General features: G+C 64.1%; 2 protein-coding genes and 1 long non-coding RNA gene across 5 annotated transcripts; 2 read left to right on the forward strand and 1 right to left on the reverse strand.

Annotated features, from left to right (window-relative positions):
* The first annotated feature begins 18 nt into the window (after positions 1-18).
* Positions 19-4,624, forward strand: LOC118615055. Of its 2 annotated transcripts, none has more exons than XR_004956329.1 (2): positions 19-2,448; positions 2,621-4,624. It is a non-coding gene; the product is annotated as an uncharacterized LOC118615055 (long non-coding RNA). The 2 variants fall into 2 exon arrangements; XR_004956330.1 differs by having other exon boundaries at positions 2,627-4,624.
* A 2,633-nt stretch (positions 4,625-7,257) lies between these two features.
* EDF1 (endothelial differentiation related factor 1) lies at positions 7,258-10,329 on the forward strand. The gene is made up of 5 exons (XM_016131006.2): positions 7,258-7,423; positions 8,903-8,954; positions 9,257-9,417; positions 9,702-9,795; positions 10,110-10,329. The coding sequence occupies exons 1-5, from the start codon at positions 7,346-7,348 to the stop codon at positions 10,169-10,171; spliced, it is 447 nt and encodes a 148-aa protein (XP_015986492.1). The 5' UTR covers positions 7,258-7,345; the 3' UTR covers positions 10,172-10,329.
* Positions 10,330-10,837: 508 nt separating this feature from the next.
* On the reverse strand, positions 10,838-20,308 carry MAMDC4 (MAM domain containing 4). Of its 2 annotated transcripts, XM_036239255.1 has the most exons (26): positions 19,165-20,308; positions 18,611-18,718; positions 18,352-18,525; positions 18,145-18,270; positions 17,864-17,994; positions 17,700-17,784; positions 17,413-17,538; positions 17,118-17,255; positions 16,942-17,030; positions 16,685-16,858; positions 16,013-16,361; positions 15,792-15,920; positions 15,552-15,683; positions 14,876-14,992; positions 14,595-14,729; positions 14,327-14,463; positions 14,047-14,260; positions 13,831-13,968; positions 13,587-13,705; positions 13,413-13,503; positions 13,125-13,271; positions 12,851-12,985; positions 12,611-12,738; positions 12,413-12,521; positions 11,723-11,898; positions 10,838-11,601 (listed from the first exon to the last, which is right to left on the reverse strand). In XM_036239255.1, exons 1-26 carry the CDS (start codon positions 19,208-19,210, stop codon positions 11,560-11,562), a joined length of 3,495 nt encoding a protein of 1,164 aa, XP_036095148.1. In that variant the 5' UTR covers positions 19,211-20,308; the 3' UTR covers positions 10,838-11,559. The 2 variants fall into 2 exon arrangements, with proteins under 2 accessions (XP_036095148.1, XP_036095147.1); XM_036239254.1 differs by lacking the exons at positions 18,352-18,525; positions 18,611-18,718; positions 19,165-20,308 and adding exons at positions 15,149-15,260; positions 15,339-15,463 and having other exon boundaries at positions 16,942-17,255; positions 17,413-18,289.
* Positions 20,309-20,333: the final 25 nt, after the last annotated feature.

Genomic DNA, 20,333 nt, shown 5'->3' on the forward strand with positions numbered 1-20,333 from the left:
TTGGTCGGAGCCGCCGTGACGTGCGCGTCTGAAGTCGCCCCCGGGGTTTCTCCCCGCCCGTGGCTCTCCGTGCGCCGCGAGCGGGGGACTCCGACTCCCGGGAACCTGGCCGGTGTCCACCAAGGGGGAGGCCCGGCCGAGGGCCCCGCGGCGGCACCTTCCTTCCCCGGCGCCCGACTCAGCGCAGGGCCCTGGCGCGGGTCACGTTTATCAGGAAAAGACCCTGCTCACTTAAAGGGTAGGAAGGCGCACGAGGTCTTCTTTGCGGGTAGTGACGTGTTCTAGAACTAGGTAGTGGTGATGGCTGCCGGACATTACGAACGTGCGGACGACACTGAATTGTATCGTTTCAGTGGTGAATTTTTCCACCGAACAAAACCAGAAATGCACAACCCATGGTCTCCAGACCCGGAAACGGAAACATCTAGAAATAAGGCAGTGGTCTTGGCCGGCAAAAAGGGGACAGTGCTGGGAAGGCTTACTGTTGGCCCCATCCCTGCTGCTTAGTGGGTGACCGTGGCCTGAGGCCAGGCTATTTCTTTATCTGCCAAAGGACAGTCAAGACTAAACTGACAGTCTGACATAGGACAGGGGCTTTGCCTGATTATCTGACAAGCAGCATTTTTGGCGTCCAGAGAAGGGACTGCAGTCCTCATTTTGCAGAAAAGGAAACCGAAGCCAGAGAAGATTCCTTACCTCAGGTCGCACCCACAGTGCATCTGGCAGGTCCGCTCCGGGGGTCATCTGGAGCAGTGGGAACCACCTGAGGACAGAACAAACCGAACAACAGCGGGCTTTGCAGGGAACTGCTCGCACTGCCTTGGACTCGCTTGCCTCACACTGCGTAAATCATTCCTTAGCTTGCAGCTGGGATTCCTGCCTCTGACAAGTGCCACGGAGTCAGAGCCTGAGATGGCTGCGGGAGGCCGTGGAAACCCCCCCCCCCCAGTTCAGCGAGGTTTCGCCAAGGCCCTGGCCGAGTGAGGACTCAGGTTTCTCAGCCGTGAACTCCAGCAGCAGCCCTGCAGGAGCTGGTTCTTGCAGCAAAGAGGAGGTTCAGCTGCGGCAGTGTACCCCGCTTCCCTCAGGTAAAATCAGGTCGTCGCCCGCCTTCTCTGGTCATTCCCCGGGAGTGTCAGACCTCACTCCTCCAGGGTTGGGGACAGGGCAGAAGTGCTGGCCGAGGGCCACCTCAGCCCCGCCCGCGTCCAGAGCTTTGATGAGCAGGGTCTCAGTTCCTGGGAAGGCAGCCAGCCACCTGCGGATGGCACTGAGCCAGTCCCGAAAGTACTCACTGGTGCTTCTGGCACGAAAATGCTTTTATTTTAAATGTTGCTGCTTTTAGAGGACTTCCACGCACCCCCCCCCCCCAATTTAATTCGGACGACAGGCCCGCGAGGTGTGCAGAGATGGGAACAGGGAGAGCCTCAGTGGCGTGGCCCTGACTAGGAAGTGGCTGACCCGCCTCTGGCTGCCAGCTCGGAAGGGGTGACACCTTCACCCTGACAGGCCAGGAAGGGGTGACTCACTCTGGTTCTCGGGCAGCTCAGGGGATTCCCACTCAAGTTCCTTCCTGTCAAAAAGAAAGCAAAACTCCGTCCTCAGCGGCAGCCGCCACGGGGAGGGGCTGGAAGTCAGTCACCTGGGACAGCTCCAAGCGGACAGTGCAGCAAAGGGCATGGAGGGTTCAGGCCTGGAGTCCTGTCCTGGGCCTTAGTGCCCCCCAGAGAGAGGCACGCGCCTGGCCGCAGGTCCGGGCAATGCCATGTGGATGCCTGCTGCTCGTGGCTCAGCAGGAGAGGACATGTCACCTGGGCCTGCAGACCGTGGGGATGGGCCCTAGCCAGTGCCACCTGCCATGGCTAGAGTTTCTCGAAGGCAAGCAGCTCGTCGCTCTCGAGCCAATGACAGCCTGTGCCGCCCCCTTTATCTTCCCCTCTCCTTGGCTTCTGTGCCCCAGGACACCTCTGAACACCGGCGGCACCCCTGCTCCCCCCAGGCGTGGCCCTCACAAGGCCCTCAGCACAGGCCTCTGCTCGCTCGGGCCCCTGGGGGGACGGACACCGGCTCACACACGGGGCTGGAGGCAGGAAGGCCGACCTGAGCTCCCACTCGGGACCTGGGCACAGGACGCCCCTCACCTGCCAGGTGCTGTCCCCACGGCCTCCCGAGGTAGAGCCACCTCGCCATATACGACTCACCTCTCTTCCGAAGAGCTCACCGCTCATTCCTCAGATGTTTGAAGGCCAGCCCTGGGCTGCAGCTTCTGAACAAAGTGGGGCTCACTCTCGCTCTGCTGCCACCATCTGAGGGACACGTTCCAGAAAGATCAGCTCGGTCCCTCCCCCAGAACAACCCCCAAGAGAAAAAGGAAGACACTGCTGGGGGCCCTGCCCCCAACCGCACCAGGAGGCCGCGGAGCCCACTGAGAGGAAAGCCAGGGCCCAGGTCAGCAGGGGAAGGGCAGGAGAGGGACGCGGTGCCGGAGACAGGCGCCCGGCTGGCTCCCAGCAGACAGGAGGGAGGGGCAGTAACACCAGTGGGAGGTTCACCAGCCCCCTACTGGTACCACTAAAACCACACAACCACATTGCCGACCTCACACATGCAATGTTTGGAGCAACAGGTCTCAGGAGACTCTGGAAAGTACTAGGAGGAAGGCGAAGATCGCGCCCAACCCCCTACCCACCTCCCTTCAGACAACCTCAGAAGGCAAATGCCACCCCGCACGCAGAGCCCAAGGCCAGGTGACAACCCGGTGTGCAGCACTGCAGGGGCGCAGGGCTTCCAGGCCCTTACCTGGACCAGCTTCCTTTCTCCATGAAACGCTTGGCAGGCCTGGGCCCTGTGGGGGTCTCAGTGTCTTGGGATAAAGAGGGTCTGGCGGTGGACCCCTGTCCAGTGGGTTACCCACGCGCCTGGCCTGACGAGAATCGGTTTCTGTGCATGTGTCCTGCCCCAGATGTGAGTCCCTGGAGGGAAGCGGCCCCTTCTGCCCCGCTGGGGCCCATTCTTGTCTCCGTGTCGCTGGGGGGAGGGAGGCTGGCGGGACGGAGAGGCTTGACCCAGCGCAGGTGCCGGGGCCGCCCGGCGCAGCGGCAGGGCCGCGCGCGCCCTCTGTCGGCCGCGGCCGGAACTGCCCGTGAACCCGGCCCTGACGCCGCGTGCAGGCACCGCACCTGCTTCCTGAGAGCACCTGGCTCGCTCTGAATCCACAGACCGTGAGACAGCTCTGCTCACAAACGGATTCAGCAAGTGAGATCACCTGGCCAAGGTCCACATCCCGTGTCCAGGAGACTCCTGGCGTCTAGGAGGGTCTCTCTGTATCCTGCTGCACCTGGCACTCCAGGGTCCAGCACTGCAACACCCCCACACCCCCTTCAGCTCCACCCCTGCATGGGGGCCCCCAGCCTGCTTAGCCCAGCTGGAACCCCTGACCCCCGCCCTGCCTCGGGTCCACCGTCCTTCCCTGCTTCCCCAGACCAGGCCCATCCCTGTCAGCCCCACCCTCTCCTGCCCTGGCCAACTGCCCACACCCTGCACCTGGCTTAGTCTTCGGTGCCGTCTTCTGTGGCCGAGGGGACTGGAGCAGTCACTCCCCAGTAGCAGGAGAAGCGGGTGACCCTCCTCCACTGTCCCCTGTCCACGCGCTCACCCTCCCAGTGGGTAGTCCACACCTCCCCCATGCAGCCTTCCCTCCTCCCTGAGGCCAGAGGACTGGACACCCAAAGGACCCTTTTAAACCCCCCTCCTCTACAGGACCAAGGTGTGTTCAGTGACAGTGACAATGGCCAGAAAAGGAAAGCAAGCGGTGACAAGTCTCCTTCAGCGAGCATCCCCTACACACTCCTGTGGGTGGAAAAGGAAAACCCTTCAACAGAGAAGAGAGGAACGGGGCCAGGACCTTCATGACATGAACTTTTTTTCCAGAAACGGGAGACGTGCTGGTTCTTCTCAGTATGAGTAACGATGCTGCGGCTCACTTTGCCTTGCGTCTTAATGTCTGCAGATTCGACAGCAGTTTTGCCACAGCCGACCCTCCTCTACTCGTCGTGTCCGGCAGGCGGCCCAGCTGCACGCGTCTGTTTTCACCCACAGTCGACCAAAGAGCAGGTTGTTAACCTTGACTTTGGGGATTTTCTTTCCCTTGAGTCACACATACACGGATAGGAGGAACCTTGAACATAAGATGTGCTTGATACAGATTCATAAAAACTCCGCTTTACAGTACATTCTAGAAATTATTCTAGAATAATTTGTCTTTGGTGGAGGCTCATCCTGGCAGCTTTCAGATGTCTCTGCAGTTGGCAAATTATGACTGTGAATGACAACTGCAGCAGCCACGTAGAATGACAGGATTAGAATAGCCTCAGCATCGTGGCTGCACGAATGTCGTCTATTGTGCTGCGTAAACGCAGGAGTGGAAAGCTCCGCCTGGGTGTCTGGAGCTTCCCCTTGCAGCAGAGGGTGTGGTTGATTACGGCGTGGATTAGAGGGTCGTGTCTAGAGCCTGCTGTGCTGCATGTGGGCGACGGAAGATATTTCTAGGAGGAGTATTCGATCTCTGGCATTATGTAAGTTTGTGAGAACATGGTAATAATAGAAACCAAGTGAACTTTTGGTTGGTTTGTTGTATGTATAAGATCCACCCTTTGGGTTGCAGAATGGGGCAGGGTCATCAGAGGCCAGCTGCACCAGCATCATACAAACCCAGAGGCACCAGAGCCAGCTGGGCTGTAGGGAGGAGCCAAACACTGCAGGACTGGCTGGAAGTCTAAGGACAGCATGACCCCCAGGCCCCCTCCTCAGCCAGCACACCCAGGCGACTTTCCCGCCCTCACCCCTGTGGCTGGAGGGAGGTGATGAGCACAAGGGCCATCTGGCCTCAGGGACTCCAGGTTCAGTTCCTCCCTGTGCCCCCACCCCCCACAAGCTGGTGTCTAAGCACAGGACAGTAGGTCAGCCAGGGACCTTGAGAAGAGATGGCTCTGTTCCAGCCTGGCTGCCCTGCCGAGGAGCCCACCCTGGAAAACCCTGTCATGCACACGAAGCTCCTGGCTGCTCCCTCTGGCAAAAGATCAAACCAATAACTTTAAGTTAAAAGTCATTAAAAATAGCATGTTGGTCTGTCGAGACAACTTGCCATCGTCGGTTGCCATAGGGAGTTCAGCCCCATCCACTCCTGCTCTGTGCACACTTCCCCCAGCAATGCCTTGGCCCCATGCACACACTTCCACCCTCCATGATGCGGCCAGAGGGCTCTATCCCAAAGCAAATCGCAGTGGCTCATTTCTGCTGGAACCTTGAAGAGGCTCTTGCTTCTCAGGTGTCTGTCTGGAGGTGTCAGACCTGTGACACCTTCCACACTGCATATGGAGCCCAGGTGTCAGCGCCTGTGACACCTACAGTGGAGACAGAGTCCAGGTCCAGTATCTCAAATGAAGACTCCTCTGTTTTGGCTTAATATAGTATTGGAGCTGGTAGAAAATAGGGTGCCCGATTCTGGAGACAGAACCCTAGAAATTAACCAATCCGAAGAACAGAGAGAATAAAGACGGCGTGTGTGTGGGGGAGAACTGTGAAACAGAATAACCAGAACTATATATATTAATTGGAGTCCCAGAAGAAAGAGGTTGAGACAGAAAAAAAATTTTCAATACTGTTAAGAATATTTCCAATTTGATGAAAAATATATTGATCCAAGAAGCTCAGCAATGCCAAGCAAGATTAAAACAAAGAAAAGTACATTTGGGCATATGTTAGGAGACGCCCAAAACCAAGAGAAAATCTTGCAAGCAGCCAGATTACAAGTCACATTAGCTACACGGGACAATGATGAAATATATACACACGAGGAACAGCTGACTTCACATTGAAAACAATGGAAGTCAGTGGACAATGGAATACTTATAAACTATATCCTTCAAAAGTATGGTGGTTCCTCAAAAATTTAAAAATCAAATTGCCTTATGATCCAGCAATTCCACTTCTGGTTATATACCCAAAAGGTTTGAAAGCAGAGTCTTGAAAAGACATGTGTACACATGCTCACAGCAACATCACAATAGCTAAGCGTGGAGCCACCCCAGCATCCACCAGGTACGCCAAAGGGGTCGACAAACAGTGGTGTGTCACTCAGCCTTAGAAGGAAAATAAATCCTGACACCTGCTACCACATGGACGACTCTTGTGCGGAGCGAAAGAAGCCAGTCATACAAGGACAGATCCTGTAGTGTTCCACTAATATGGGGTCCCTAGAATAGTTAAGATCATCGTGACAGAAAGTAGAATGGTGGCTGCTAAGGGCTGGGGGTGAGGGAAGGGGATAATGGGAATTACTAAAGGGAACAGAACTTCGGTGAGCTCACGGAGACGGATGGTGCCCGTGCATTCGTTAATCCTTAGAAATGTTATTTTTCTAAGTTTTATGTTTGTGGCATTTGTCAATTTTTTAAATTTATAATTTGAGTTCTCATACAAAATTGTTGCAAAATAACTTACAGGATTATTGTAATAATATTTATACATTATATAAAATGCTATACAAAAATATTTATATAATTAGTTTTGGTTTATCTTTTTTTCTTAAAAAGGCCTACCCCAAATTGTATGTGTTCAACATCTCTGTATCACATGGCACAACTCCAGAAAAATAGAATTTCGAATTGCACGCAGGGTAACAATATAAAGGCATGAACTGAAACCAAGTTCAACTACTGAGAAACTGATTGAGGGTACACATCCCTTGCACCCAGTTTGTGAACGGACATCCGCACCCTCTTCGAGCACGTGTCCAGGCACGGACTGGTCCATCCCCGTCCCCACCGCCAAAGGTGCGCCCCGGAAGCCGGGTGTGGGCGCACCAGGAGCGGGGGAGCTGCGGTCCCGCGGCTTTGCCCAGGACCGCACGGGATGCAGATCTCTGGGGTCGGAATTCCGGGGCTCCTGCCCTTCAGGCTGTCCCCGCTGTCATCGGCCCCTCCTCCCTAGTCCCCGCCTCTGCGCCGCTCGCGCAGCTCCTCTCCCCGCGCCCCCTCTTCTCCCTTTCCCTACCCTCGCGCCCTCCACCCGGCCCAGTCCCCGCGAGCGTGTCCCCTTCTCTCCGCGCCCTGACGTCGCCCCCTCACGTCACGCACTGCCCCGGCTAGTACTCAGACGAGCCTGGCGTGGATTGGCCCCGAGACTCCGGAAGTCCCGCCCCTCTGACCGCCGGCCAATGGGAGGCGGGGGCGGGGGCCGCTGCCGGCGCCGGAAGCGGCCGCGCGACGAGGCGACGTCGCGTCGCCGGGTCTCGAGCAGCTGCCGCGGAGCCGCCGGACGGACCGTCGGACCCGCCCGCCCCGCCATGGCTGAAAGCGACTGGGACACGGTGACGGTGCTGCGCAAGAAGGGCCCCACGGCCGCGCAGGCCAAGTCCAAGCAGGTGCGGGCGCCGCGCGCGTCTCCCGACCCAGAGGCGGCCGGGCGGACCGGCCAGAGCGGACGCGGGGGCCGCGATCAGGGGATCTGGGCGTGGGCCTGGGGTGGGACTGAGGAGGAGGACGGGGCAAGGGAGACGGCCGGTCTGGGACTGGCTGCAGCGGACGCGGGATGAGGGCAAGGGCGGAAGGCGGGACGGGAGGAGGGTCTGGCGACGGGGGTGGGAGGATGGGGCGAGGACAAGTCCAGGACAAGACAAGGTGTTAGGGGGACTTGAGTGAAGAGGACGGCGTGGGCGTGGACAGGAGCCGTGCCAGCATGACGGCGGAAGGGTCGGGGTTTTCGTGTTCGGATCAGCGGTACAGACCTGGAGTGAGACCCGTACAATGCCCCGAGGGTGGCGATTGGGTGGGTGGGGAACGGAGGAGAGGTTGTGGGGGACAGGGGGAGGACCTTGGGGCGGGGGACAGGGGTGGGATAGGCCGGGGGCCGGGTTGGAGCCCCCTCAGGGGTTCTGCTCAACTCCGCGCTGCCTATGGAGTCCAGTTTGGCACAGTGCTCGCTGTAGGGAATTTCTGTTCCCAGGCTGAGGTGGTCTAGAGATCCAGCGAGCAAGTGGACCCTGCCTCCTCATCTTGCCAGCATAGACAGCCCAGAGAGGTATTTGGGGGCAGAAGGTTCCTAGCTCGTCTACGCAGGTTCAGCTGTGAGTCTGGTGTAAGCGGGGGAGGGGTGAGTCAGTCAGTGCCCTGATTGGTCTTTCCCTGGGATACTTTGGTGCGCAGTGGCAGGTCTGGGCCAGGACCTGTTGCTGCCCTGGTGACCAGCATTCATTGACTTGTCCTGGGTTTACTGTGGTCAAAACCAAATTCACTCTTTTTCTTCCAAAGGAAGCTCGGTAGCTGCGAGCTAGGAGTTATGGGAAGACTTCTGGGAAGCTCCCTTGAACGCATCACACTTAAAGGATCTCTTAGTTGCTTCTCAGAAGTGTCAGAAGCACCAAGAAATACTTTGGCTGGGTGGCCGTAGATGGAGGGCTGTCATTCTCAGTGGTGTTCACAGGAAGGCGGTGGGGGAGGCTCTGAGCCCTGCGCAGTCTCTGTCATTCGGGCCGGATGCCCTCAGTGGGCCAGACCAGGTGGGCACTCGCCAGTTCCGCCTGCTTCTGCAGGAGAATCTAGTCGAGAAGTAGATCTGTGTCCGGTGGGGGCTTCTAACAAGAGTCCGTTAGCGTGTCCTCCGCAGCAAAGAAGTGAGCTGCTCCTGCTCCCTTCCCAGCAGGGTACTGAGCTGCCTGGGGATTCGGTGGGGAGGATTTGGTTTTAAGGAGCTGGGGTTTTAAACCCAGCACCAGTGTCAGCCCTCGAAAGCACCCTGGTCACACACACGCTACGGACTGCCAGGCTCAGCACCCGACGCCAGCAGTGCGCTGACTGGCTCACAGCAGCCTGAACTGACCGAAAAATGTTTCCTAATTTTCTAGGCCATCTTAGCGGCTCAGAGGCGAGGAGAAGATGTGGAGACTTCCAAGAAATGTAGGTGCTCGAGCTTCCACTCACGAGGCGGGGCATGCGGTGGGGTTCCTTGCGGGTGCCGCTGCCTGGGCCACCAGGATGGCCGCTGAGCTGGGACCAGTCAGAGCAGCGGGTCAGTGTAGGTCATGGGCCGTGCTATCCCCTCCCACGCTCTTAGGCCTGTGAGGTTCCCGTACTTGGAGTGGCCTGGCTCCCCATGTCACCGGGGTGCAGGGTGCTGTTTGGGCCTGATTCCCGTCTTGAAATGACTTTCCCCTCCTTCCGGTTTGTTGCAAACCCTCTCTCTGCTCTTGCCGGTCCAGGGGCCGCTGGCCAGAACAAACAGCATTCAATCACCAAGAACACAGCCAAGCTAGACCGGGAGACCGAGGAGCTGCACCACGACCGGGTGACGCTGGAGGTGGGCAAGGTGATCCAGCAGGGCCGGCAGAGCAAGGGACTGACGCAGAAGGACCTGGCGACGGTGAGCAGGCCGGGGCCCCTCCCCCAGGGCCGGTGTTCAGAAAGTGCCTGCTGGCTCGGGGCTTCGGTTCTCCTGCCCCTGCCAGGGAAGCCACGTGAGGCCAGCCGTAACTTCTCTCGCGTGTGGCACGGCTTCGAACGTGTCCAGACCCCAGAGCTTCTCTCCACGTGGCCCTTGCTCCCTTGCTGTCACAAAGGTGGCGCCCCACAGCCTCTCACTGTGTGGCGTAGTTTTGTGGCGCTTCCTCATTGAGCTGACGTGTACAAAACACGTCTTCTCTTTAGAAAATCAACGAAAAGCCGCAGGTCATCGCGGACTACGAGAGTGGACGGGCCATCCCTAATAACCAGGTTCTGGGCAAAATTGAGAGAGCCATCGGTGAGTGCCCTTCGCGCCGTTGTCGGGTCTCCGCCGCGCTGCTCTGCCCCGAGCGCGGGTCACGTTCTGCTCCCGCACGCCCTCTTGTGGTGTCTGCTGGAACCCGCGGCAGGGAGCTCCCGGGCCCCTGGTGCCGAGGGACTGTCGGCTGTTTTAAGATGACCGGCAGGCGCGCGGGTGGTGGGCGGTGCGAGTCCCTCCCCTCCCATACACTGCCACCTCTGGGCCATGGGCGGGAACGCTGTGGCGCTGCCCTGTCCTTTGAAGTTGCAGAGTGGGAGCTGCGGTGGTCAGTGGGCCGATGGCTCTTGCAGGCCTCAAGCTCCGGGGGAAGGACATTGGGAAGCCGATCGAAAAGGGGCCAAGGGCGAAATGAACACAGAGCCTCGAAACCGGTGCGTCTGGCCGACCTCGTCTGCCGGTCCCCTTGACCACCAGCGCAGGCCTCTTCACGTGGCCAAGCGGAAGCCGGGGTGTCAGCCCTGCCCGGGACCCCCTCCACCCGAACCTGCTGTCACACAAAATCTTGCAAAGTGTCTGCTTCTCCTGATTGTTTCGCCTCCCCAGCCCCAGCCCTCAGATCGGGGTGCAGAGCGCTACTGTCCTCTCCTACAGTGTTGGCCCGGTTGTGGGTGTGGCTCCCGGGGGAGCTGACAGGGAGCCCCTCCCGTGGGCGGGGGTGGGGTGGGGTGGCCCGATCCAGCCCAGAAGGGGGAAGCTGCCTCTGGTCCGGCTGTTGGAGAAGCTAATAAACCTTTGCTGCCCTTCTTGCTGCCGTGAGTCATCCTGCCCTGGCGCACGGGGAGGGGGAGGGTCAGGGGTCATTTTCATGACAGTCACAGTGGGCGTTGGTTGGCTGGCCTCTTGGCCCCAGACCCCGCCCTCCCTGGGCCAGGGTGGCAGGGTGGAGCAGGCCCGAGGGGAGCACCTGGCGGTGTGGCAGTCACCCCCTCCCCCAGGACAGCCGTGTCCAGTGGGGCCTCCAGGCCCATGCGGGGCAGTGTCTGAGTCTCATGGGGAGACGCAGAGCTGGGACCCACCCTGGGATAGAAAAACCTGACTTTATTTTGTTAGGTGAGGATGGCACGTGGGGACACCGGGCACCTCAGGGCGCCTCCAGGGAGTCACCTCCCTCAGACCCCTGTGGGGTCAGCTCTGTTTTCCAAGCACCTGCTCATGGTTGTCACGGAAGCACCAAGTGACCTCTGCTTCGAGATGTTATCATTTTGGGGACTGCTTGGACCTCTACAGTGGGATGGTGGACATGGGGGACCCTGACCATGGGACGGAGGGCACCGGAGGGCATGTCGCCCACCAGATCTGCTCCACGACACGTGGGACCCAGTCAAGTGTTTGCTCTTCCGTGTGTCACACCCGTTTCTCCTTGTCCCAAACCAGGTGCAGAATCGCCCAGCAAGGGGGGGCCGGGCGGGCCTGGTTTGAGTCCCACCCAGTGGCGATGACAACCTGGCCGGCGCGGTGGCTTCTCAGGGTCCTGCCCCGTCTAACTCCTGGTCCCTCTAGCCCCTGACCCTGTCTGGTGCGACCTGTTTCCTGTCACCCAAGTCACTGAGATGGAGGCGCCAAGTTCAGCTTCAGGAAGCTTGGGTATAGGGATCCTGGGAGCCGTTTTCTGGAGGGCAGACAGAGCAGGACACAGATTTTGGCTGGCAAGTGGGGGCTGCTGTCACAGGTCGGGGTGTTTATTGTTGGGGTGAGGACGCTACTTAGGCATGTGAGGGGCCAGGGTCTCTTCTGGGTCATCTATGGGTCATTGGTGATGGACGTTGGCAGGGTGACTTGATCCTAGGAGGGAGCAAAGGCGCCTGGTGACTGCTGAGTAGAAGGGGTGGCCAGCCCCAGGGGGTCCGGTCCCACAGCTCCCAGTTCAGGGTCAAGCCCACCCACCCCCACCAAGGGGCCCTACCGCGTTGAAGAGAACGTTGTCAAAGCCAGTGGCCTTGGCCTCCGTCGCACCCCGGAAGGGACAGCCACCCTTCTGCAGCCAGTGCCGTCCCAGGACCCCGAGCAGCACCAGGAGTGTGAGGACGAGAAGGGCACCACCGACCGCAGCCGGCACCAAGGTGGCCCCCGCTGTGGCCCCTGTGGGCCGTGGGGCGCGTGAGCCCTGGGTCTCGAGCCCTCCACGCCAGCCCCACGCCGGATCCAGGGATGCTGCCTGGGGTCAGCTGGTCCCTGCTGCCCCCAGGGCTTGCTGGGGGTCACAGCTCTAGAGGGTGCACTGTCCTGCCAGCGTAGGCTCTAGGCTGACGCTGGGACCTGGCAGGTCCCCAGCCAGGCTGGACTCCGCTTTGTCGGGAAGCTCCCGGAATGGCTGGCTTCAGTGAGTGGCCTCACCAGCGCCTCCCAGGGCCTGGACGCGCACCCTTGGGGCAGAGCACGAGGTGCAGGGGGCAGGAGGGGCACAGCAAGCTGGCAGCTCCTGAGGAACCAGGGATGAGGGACAGTCCAGCCCGAGAGGGGAGGGGCGGCTGGCAGAGGGAGGGGATGCTCAGGGCCTGGCCTTGGTGGATCTGTGGCCTCGCAGGCAGTCACATGGGCCCTGAGCCCCAGAGGCCCAGACCAGAGCAGGGTGGCCGAGCTGGGCGGGGCTTACCCTGGCTGGGCACGGACAGCTGGCATGGCTGGCCCGCCAGAAACTCAATGTCGTCCAGGCCAATGGGCCCCAGGGCTGGCTGGCCGCCCAGACTGGCTTCAAACACGATCTGACCAGGAGGGAGGACAGGCTGTGTGGACTGGACGGCCCTGCCCGAGGCCCCGGGGCCTCCTAGCTGAGCCGAGCAGCCGACCTCACCTGGAACTCCTCTGCGCTGGCCACCTCCACCTGGCCCTCCAGCCATTGGTGTCGCAGGCGCCCGTCTGCACCCCACACGGCCAGCTGGCCCCGGGCACTGCTCTGGAGCACCCTCAGCTGGCCCTGGTCTGATCGAGGGCCGGGGGGGAGGGGGGTCAGGTCCTTAAACCAGCTTGGCACATGGGTGCCCCTGGGCCCTGCCGCCTCCGCTGCCCCGGCCCCGTGGGCCCGCCGACTCACAGAAGTGCTCCGGGAAGCCCATGTAGTACCAGAAGCGGAGGCAGGAGGCCTCGGTGGGCGGCAGAGGCTCGCTACGCAGCCCGGCCGCCCGGCCCCCTGGGCCCAGCACGCCGGTTTCGAAGAGAGCAAAGTGGCCTGGGGATGAGGGAGGTATAGAGATGGCCCTTACCTGAGGCCTCTGGCCCTGATGAATGGGCTGCTGGCCTGGCGTGGGGTGGGCCGTGTGGGCCTGGGAGTGGGTGGCTCTGGGCCCCCCTCCCCCGCTCAGACCCACCTGCATCTGTGCCTAGGGTGTGGTCCACGGGAGGCTGGGGGTAGCGGGAGGGTGTGGCTCCACTGCTCCAGTCCCAGCTGTACCCTCCCAGGCTGGCCGAGGGCAGGTGGCTCCAGCCGCACAGGCCCGTCTCAAAGTCACAGGAAGCTGCAGGGGAGCTGGGCGGTGAGCAGAGCTGCCCTTGCCCCCTCGGCCCGTGGGTCGCCGCCGCTGCTGGAGGCAGGCGGGCACAGGGCCGGCACACCTGGCAGCCACAGCAGGCCCCAGGGCCAGGCCGCAGGGTCCCACCTGGCCGAGGGCAAGGCCCGTCCTGGAGGAAGAGGTCGTCCAGCGCGATGTAGGTGTGCTCCACCCCCGCGGCCACAGCCTCGAACACCACCTGGGCAGGCGCAGGGCAAGGCAGGCTCGGGACTGGTCTGGACGGCCCTCGGGCGTGAGCAGGGCCCCTCCCCCCGCACTCACCCTCCAGGCCTGCTGGGCCTGCACCTCCACGGTCCCCAGGCGCCAGGTGAGCCCTCCATGGCCACCGACACTGAGCACCTGTCTCCTCCCAGCCTCCTCCACGTGGACCTGCAAGGTACCTGCCCCGTGCGGCCACCAGCCCGGGTCAGCAGCAGTGGGGGACAGCGCCCGCTCAGGGCCCCATGGGCAGCCTGGGCACCGGAGCCCGTGTGCACCCCGGGCCCTTCCTCCGGGCAGCCCTCACCTGGCTTCCGGGCACTCAGGTGGTACCAGAAGGTCAGGCAGGCTGGCCGGGCCAGGGGCCTGTGCTCCTCCGAGGTGAGGGACGCCACGCGGCCTTGTGGGAGGGCCTGTGGGCTCGTGTCCACCGCCATGTAGTGCCCTGGGGAGGCACCGGCTTCAGCCCGCCAGCCCGCCCCTCAGCGCGGCCATCCCGCTCGGCTTCGCCCCAGGTCGGCACCTTGGGCGGTCTCGGTGGTGTGGTCGGCGCCCGGGCCCCAGGCGGCGCGGCCCGTGGCGTTGGTCTGACGCACCCAAAGGCCCGCAGTGGAGAAGCCGCAGGCTGAGTCCTCGAAGGAGCAGCGCCGGGGGGCCCAGCAAGGCCCGGGCCGCACGGCCACGTCGTCCAGCGCCATGGTGCCACGGAACCCGTCCCGCAGGCCCTCGAACAGCAGCTGGGGACGTGGGGGTCAGCACGGGGGCCTCGCCCTGCCCCCCGTCGCCTGGGCACCGGGCCTCACCTGGTACTGGGCGCCGGAGTCCTCCTCGTGGTGGAGGGTGGCCCAGGCCTCATGCCAGCGGTTGCCGTGACTGCCTGACCGTGACCACAGGCGCGAGTCCGCCTTGCCGTCCCGTCTCAGCAGCAGGCGCAGTGTCCCTGGGGGGAGGTGGGGTTTACACGGCCTAGACCCCCACTCCCCGTGACCCGCCCTCTCCAGAGCCCCCGAGGGGTAGAGACAGAGCTCGCGCCCGCGGGCCCCCGGGCTCGCCGAGCGCCAGGTCACTCACCGACCTGGGGCCCGTGCAGGTGGAACCAGAAGGACAGGCACTCCTGCCCGGCGGCCGGCGCCCGGGCCCGGGTGAGCAGGTGCGCGCCAGGGCCCCGGGCCGGGGGGTCTGCGGGGTCCAGGACCATGAAGTAGCCTGCGGGGGTGGGGGGAGGCGTGGCTGAGCGGCAGAGACGCCAGGCTCCAGGAGGGTCACACCCCGTGGGAGCGTGCCTGCCACCCCCACGCCCGGGAGCCGCCCCCGGGTGCGGTCGTCCCCCCGGTCTGGGCACCCCGCCTTACCGCTGCCCGTGGTGTGGTCGTACCCAGGGCCACGGCTCTCCGTCCGGTGCCAGTGGGCGTCTGTGAGGTGGCCTATGTGCCAGCCACACATGTCCCGCTCGAAGTTACAGGAGACCTCTGGGGGGGACGGGGGGTCAGCACACCCCGCCCACCCACACCCCTCCTCAGACCGTGGGGACAGGGAGACTTGCTCTCTGGAGCCGGCCTCCCAGGGGTCCCTCGGCGCGGGCCCTGGAGGCCCCTGGGCGGGCTGTGGGCGAAGGCGAAGGGAACCTGTGTCCTTCTTGGCGGCCACCGCGGGACTGCAGTCCTTCATTGACACGTTGTCCACCCCTGCGCCCTGCTGGCCCGGGCCGTCCAAGTCCACCAGGCCCACCAGCTCCAGCTTCGCGGGGCGTGGGGGGAGGCACGGTCAGGCGAGGGCCGGCTCTGTGCGCCCATCCCCCCAGGCCGGCTCCCTCACCCAGAAAGGCCGTCGGCGCGCCCCGAGCAGGACCCTGTCCACCTTCCAGACCCCGCTGCCGCTGCCTGGGGCCTGCCACACCAGCTCCCGGGAGCCGCCCTCCACCACGGCCAGCGCCAGGAAGCCTGGAGGAGGGGGTGGCCATGAGTCGGTCTGCTCCCTTCCCCCCTTCCCACCACAGGGCTGGGCAGAGGCCCAGAGGGACAGCGGTACCTGGCAAGCGACTCTGAAAATAGTAAGCCAGGTGGAGTTCGCAGTGGGGGCCGGAGGGGCCCAGCGGGGCAGTGAGGGCCCGGGCTTCGGCAGTCAGCTGCCCCCAGGCCCTCTGCAGGGACAGGAAGTGCCCTGGGGGAGAAGAGCGAGGCACTCAGAGCCCATGCCTCCCAGGGAGCCCCAGCACAGAGGCCCTCCCCCTGGGGGTGCGCCGTGCACGGGTGGGGAGCCGGGCCTCACCCGCAGCAGCTCCACTGGCGTCCGTGCCTGGACCCCCACTCTCCTGGGCCTGGCGACGCCCCCACTGCAGCCGCCCCACGCTGGCATCCTCCCAGCCGGCGGCTGTGGGGGGCTCGAAGTCCGTGGTGCCTGCAGAGGCGGCAGACGCTGAGCGGCCGCCCCTGGCAGCGGGGACAGCCTGCAGGGAGGGCGGGCCCCGCGTGGCTCCAGCTGCCCCTCACCGCACTCCCGCTCGTCCTCGCCTCCCTCGCACTGCTGCTGGAAGTCACACAGCTGCTCCGGGGGCACACACAGGTCGCCACAGGACAGGTGTCCCAGCTCACAGAAACCCTGGGGCTGCTGGCCGGATGCCTGGAGCCAGGGGGCTGGGCCCCAGAGCTCAGGAGGTGGGCCGGACGTCCCTGTGGGGGGAAGATGAAGGCGCGGTGGCGTCAGGCAGGCGGGAGCTGAGCCCCCCGGGGAGGGAAGGGGCTGGGCAGGCTCACCCAGGACTGGTTTGCAGCTGTCTGACAGGACGAGGTCGTCCAGGCCCACGACACCCCCGGGCCCCGTGTGCCCAGCCAGGAGGATCTGAGGGCACAGAGGGCTCCGGGGTTACCCAGCACCCCTCTCTTTTCCCCGGGATCTGCTCCCTTGGGCTCCCTCCCTCCCAGCCCACACCTGTATTTCACGCATCGCTGGCACCTCCTCCTGTCACCGCCCCCACTTCAGAAAGCCACCCCTCCTTCTCTCTGTCCTCTCCACACGCAGCCCACAAACCAACCAGCCAATGAGCTTCCTGCAGGGTCAGCCCCGAGGGCCCCAACCTGGGTCCTGGGTTCCCTTCCTCTTCCCTCTGAGGGGTCCCCTGGGGCGCCCTGCCTGCCCCCTACAGCTGCCTTCGCCCGCCTCACCTGGAAGGGGTGCTCGCTCCGGATGTCCACGCGGTCTCGGACCCAGGCGGCCCCCAGCTCCCCGCGCCGCCTGCGCAGCAGGACAGGGGCCTGCAGGGCCCCCGGCCCCTGCGTCTGCAGGAACAGCTGCAGGCAGGTGGCCTCGGACCCGTGCAGGTAGTGGTAGAAGGTGAGCTAGGAAGGGACCGAGGATGGTCAGGGGAGACTCGGGGTCCCGGCAGCCATGACGGGCCACCCTGCATCCCCGCCTGCCTCACCGAGCAGTTGTATGGGCCTGAGGCCTGGAGCTCGGGGCTGTACAGGATGGCAGGGGCGCTGGGCTCAGCCACAGAGGCCAGGAAGTAGCCTGGAGAGAGAGCAGGTGTGTGCAGGGGCGGCAGGGTGGGCCAGGTGTGGGCCAGGGCGGTGGCCGCGGGTCCCCGCCGGGCCTCACCCTGCGCGCTGTTCCGGCTGTGGTCACGGCGAGGCCAGGCGGGGGGCTCGGGGCCACCAGCGCTGCGGTTCCGGGTCCAGCCCTCCGAGTGGTTCCACAGGCCCAGGCCCGTCTCGAAGTCCGTGGACATGTGGTGGCCTAGGGCAGGAAGCGGGGCTCAGGCCACTCCTGGCCCCTGGCCTCCCCGTTGGGGGCCGTGGCTGCAGGCCATGCGGCTCCACCTCTAGGCGGACGAGCTAGCAGCCCCATCCCCAGAAGGGCCGCCCGGGGTGCAGCCCCGCCAAGCCCAGCTCACTGCAGGTGGGCCCGTCCTCGTCGGAACTGTCCCCGCAGTCGTCCTCCTGGTCACACAGCTGCTGGGCCTCCACACAGGCCTTGTTCCGGCAGTGGTGCTGCCCCAGGGGGCAGCGAGCCTGGGGGTCTGGGGAGGCGGAGGGCCAGCTCATCACCCTCGCCCCAAGACCCTGGGCGCAGGGGCAGCTGGGGCAGAGGCCCGAGCCCTTCCAAGCTAGGAGTGAGCAGACAAGAGGCTCCTGCTGTCCCACTGCCCCCCGGGGGTGCGCCCGTCGCACGGAGTCTTACTGGGCAGCCCACAGCCCGAGAAGGCCACGTCGTCCAACGCCACGGCGCCCCTGTGGGTGGCATTTCGGGTGGCAGAGAAGGTCACCTGGAAAGAGCAGGGGCCTTAGGACCTAAGTCAGGGCTCGGCCCCTCCCTGCTGCCCCACCGTCCAGAACTCCCCTCACCCGGAAGTCGCCCCGGATACGGCCGGTAGCCACCACCAGCTCCTGCCAGCCGGGGCCCCAGGGCCCTGAGCTCTGCCACAGGGTCAGCGTCTCCGTGCCGTGGGTCAGCTCCAACCGCAGCTCAGCCACATCTGCAGGGCGTCCTGGGGCGGCTCAGGCCCCGCAGGCGCCTCCCCAGCCTGCCGGCTGTGCCCCGCCCCGGGACTCCTGCCCTTTCTTTGGGGGGCCCCAGTCCCTGCTCTCAGAGCACCCCACCGGGCCACAGGGGCCTGGACACGCACCTCCAGAGGCCGCGTGGTACCAGAGCCTCAGCTCGCAGGCGGGGGCCGCCTCGCGGAGCACGGGGGAGCGCAGGGCTGCGGTGGATGCCGCTTTCCCACGGTGGGTCCCCACGGCCACGAACCAGCCTGGATGGGCAGGAGGTCAGACTACAGGGCAGGAGCGGAGAAGGGAGGCGCTGGCACGGAGACCCACCCGGGGGGCCTCACCCAGGTCGGTGCCGCGAGTGTGGTCGGAGCCTGGGCCCGGGCCCCCCCGTGCGGCCCCGGCCCGGTCCCGGAGCCAGCTGTAGCCTGAGGTGCTGATGTCTCGCCAGCCACAGGAGTCCTGCTCGAAGTCGCAGGCGAAGGGGGCGCCCAGGGCGGACGGGGCCGCATGGAAACCTGGCATAGCAGGCGGTCAGGGGAGCCGCCGTGAGGGGCCGGCCCCGCCTGGGCCCCGCCTGGGCCCCGCCTGGCCCCGGCTCACCGCACTGGGTCTCGTCGGAGCAATCTCTGCAGTCACACACGAAGTTGCACGTGGCGCCGCTGGGGGTCCTGCAGCGGTTGGGGACCCAGGCCCAGCCTGGGGACGCTGCTGCTGCCACCAGAGAGACAGTCAGGTGGCCTGGGGCAGGGACCCCTCAAGCCTAGTCATCTTGCCTTGGGGGTGCCCAGGCCAGGTCGAGGAGGGAGAGGGCTGGGTCTGCGGCTGGGGGCTCCCTGTCTACCCCCAAAGAGGCCGGCTGCACATCAGTACTGGGGGGATGGAGGCGTGTGTGGGACCAAGGGCTCCCACCTGGAACACACCCTGGGGACGAAAGCAGGAGCCCAGCAGGGAGCCAAAGGCACTGCCAGGAGGGTGTCCCCAAGGGCAGGCATCAGTGGTGGCCCAGGACCCTCAAGCTCTGTCTGGCCCTCACCTTGGGGCCTGGGTGACCAGAAGGCTTGCTCCTCCCCCAGCAGCGTAACACCCAGGCCACCTGAGGGCCTGCCTTGGGCACCCAGCCATCCCTGCTTCAGGAGTGGGACCTGATGACTCACCCAGGAGCAAGACCAGGGCGGGCAGGAGGTGGCTGGGCAGAGGCATGGTCAGGCCAGAGGGAGCGAGGTGAGGGTTCTGGTCGCACTGCAGCCTGGTGGGGACTCTGCCTGCTTATCAGGCTGGCCGCTCTAACTGGAGACTGGGCCCCGGCCGGCCCCGCCCCTCGCCGATGGGTACGAACGCCCGGTTGTAAAAGTGTCCAGGAGGGGCCCCTGCCCCAGGTCAGCTCCCACCTGTCCAGCAACTTCAGACCAAAGGTCAGGCCCCAGCCGTCGTGCCCACTGCTGCCCGGCCCCGCCTGCCGGAGGCAGCGCAGGCTGTGGCCACCTCTCCCAGGGCCTCCGTCCCAGCCTGGGCTCCGAGGTCCGCTGGCGCAGGGCTGCAGCAGCCTCGCCTGTGCCAGCCCCCAGCCGTCAGGACCACAGCAGCCGCATGGCCGTCACTCCGCCCGCGGTTCCTGTCCACTCGCTCGTTTATAAAAATCACTTATGCACTGGCGGCTGTCTTGGGCGGCATGGCTGGACACCCAGGGGCCCTGGGTCTCACGGCACGGACCGCGGACCCCAGGGCAGGGCCGGGAGCCAGGCTCTGCCTGCGACCCATGCTGTGGCCTCAGCGCCCGCCTCATCCACGCCAGTTCCCGCTCTGTAAAACGCAGCGGCACCTGCTCTTCGGCTCCCCAAAGGCACACACGGCCACGTGACATGGCGGCAGCCGAGGCAGGGGCGGCCGCACTCAGTGCCTCGTGACCCTGCACAGCCCTGCACTGTGGAGAGGAGGGCGTCCCGGGAGGGGCTCCCAGCCCCACATCAAAGGCCCTGCCTGTGGGCTTGGCGCGGGAGCCCCTGGCTGCGCGGCAGGGGCCGGGGGGCCTGACCTTGAAAGCAAGGAGTCACAGGGTACTTTCATGTGTGACTTCAGGTGGCAGAGTACACGGGGACACTGAAATCAGCCAGCCAGGATGGTGGTCACGGGCACCCCCTCCTGGGCTGGCCCCAAGGGACCAGGCACTGCCTCCTTGCGCAAGGGCTAGGTGGGCCCCCTCCCAGATGTCCTTGGGGACAGTAACCACGTGGAGGAGCAATTAGGCCATAAACGGGGACAGCAGCTCAGGGGCTCCCTTATCAGACCCCAAAGAGCTGAGTATGCACTGCCACTCCCTGGGGCC

Source organism: Rousettus aegyptiacus, unplaced genomic scaffold (assembly GCF_014176215.1).
Source record: "Rousettus aegyptiacus isolate mRouAeg1 unplaced genomic scaffold, mRouAeg1.p scaffold_m13_p_3, whole genome shotgun sequence".
NCBI lineage: Eukaryota > Metazoa > Chordata > Mammalia > Chiroptera > Pteropodidae > Rousettus > Rousettus aegyptiacus.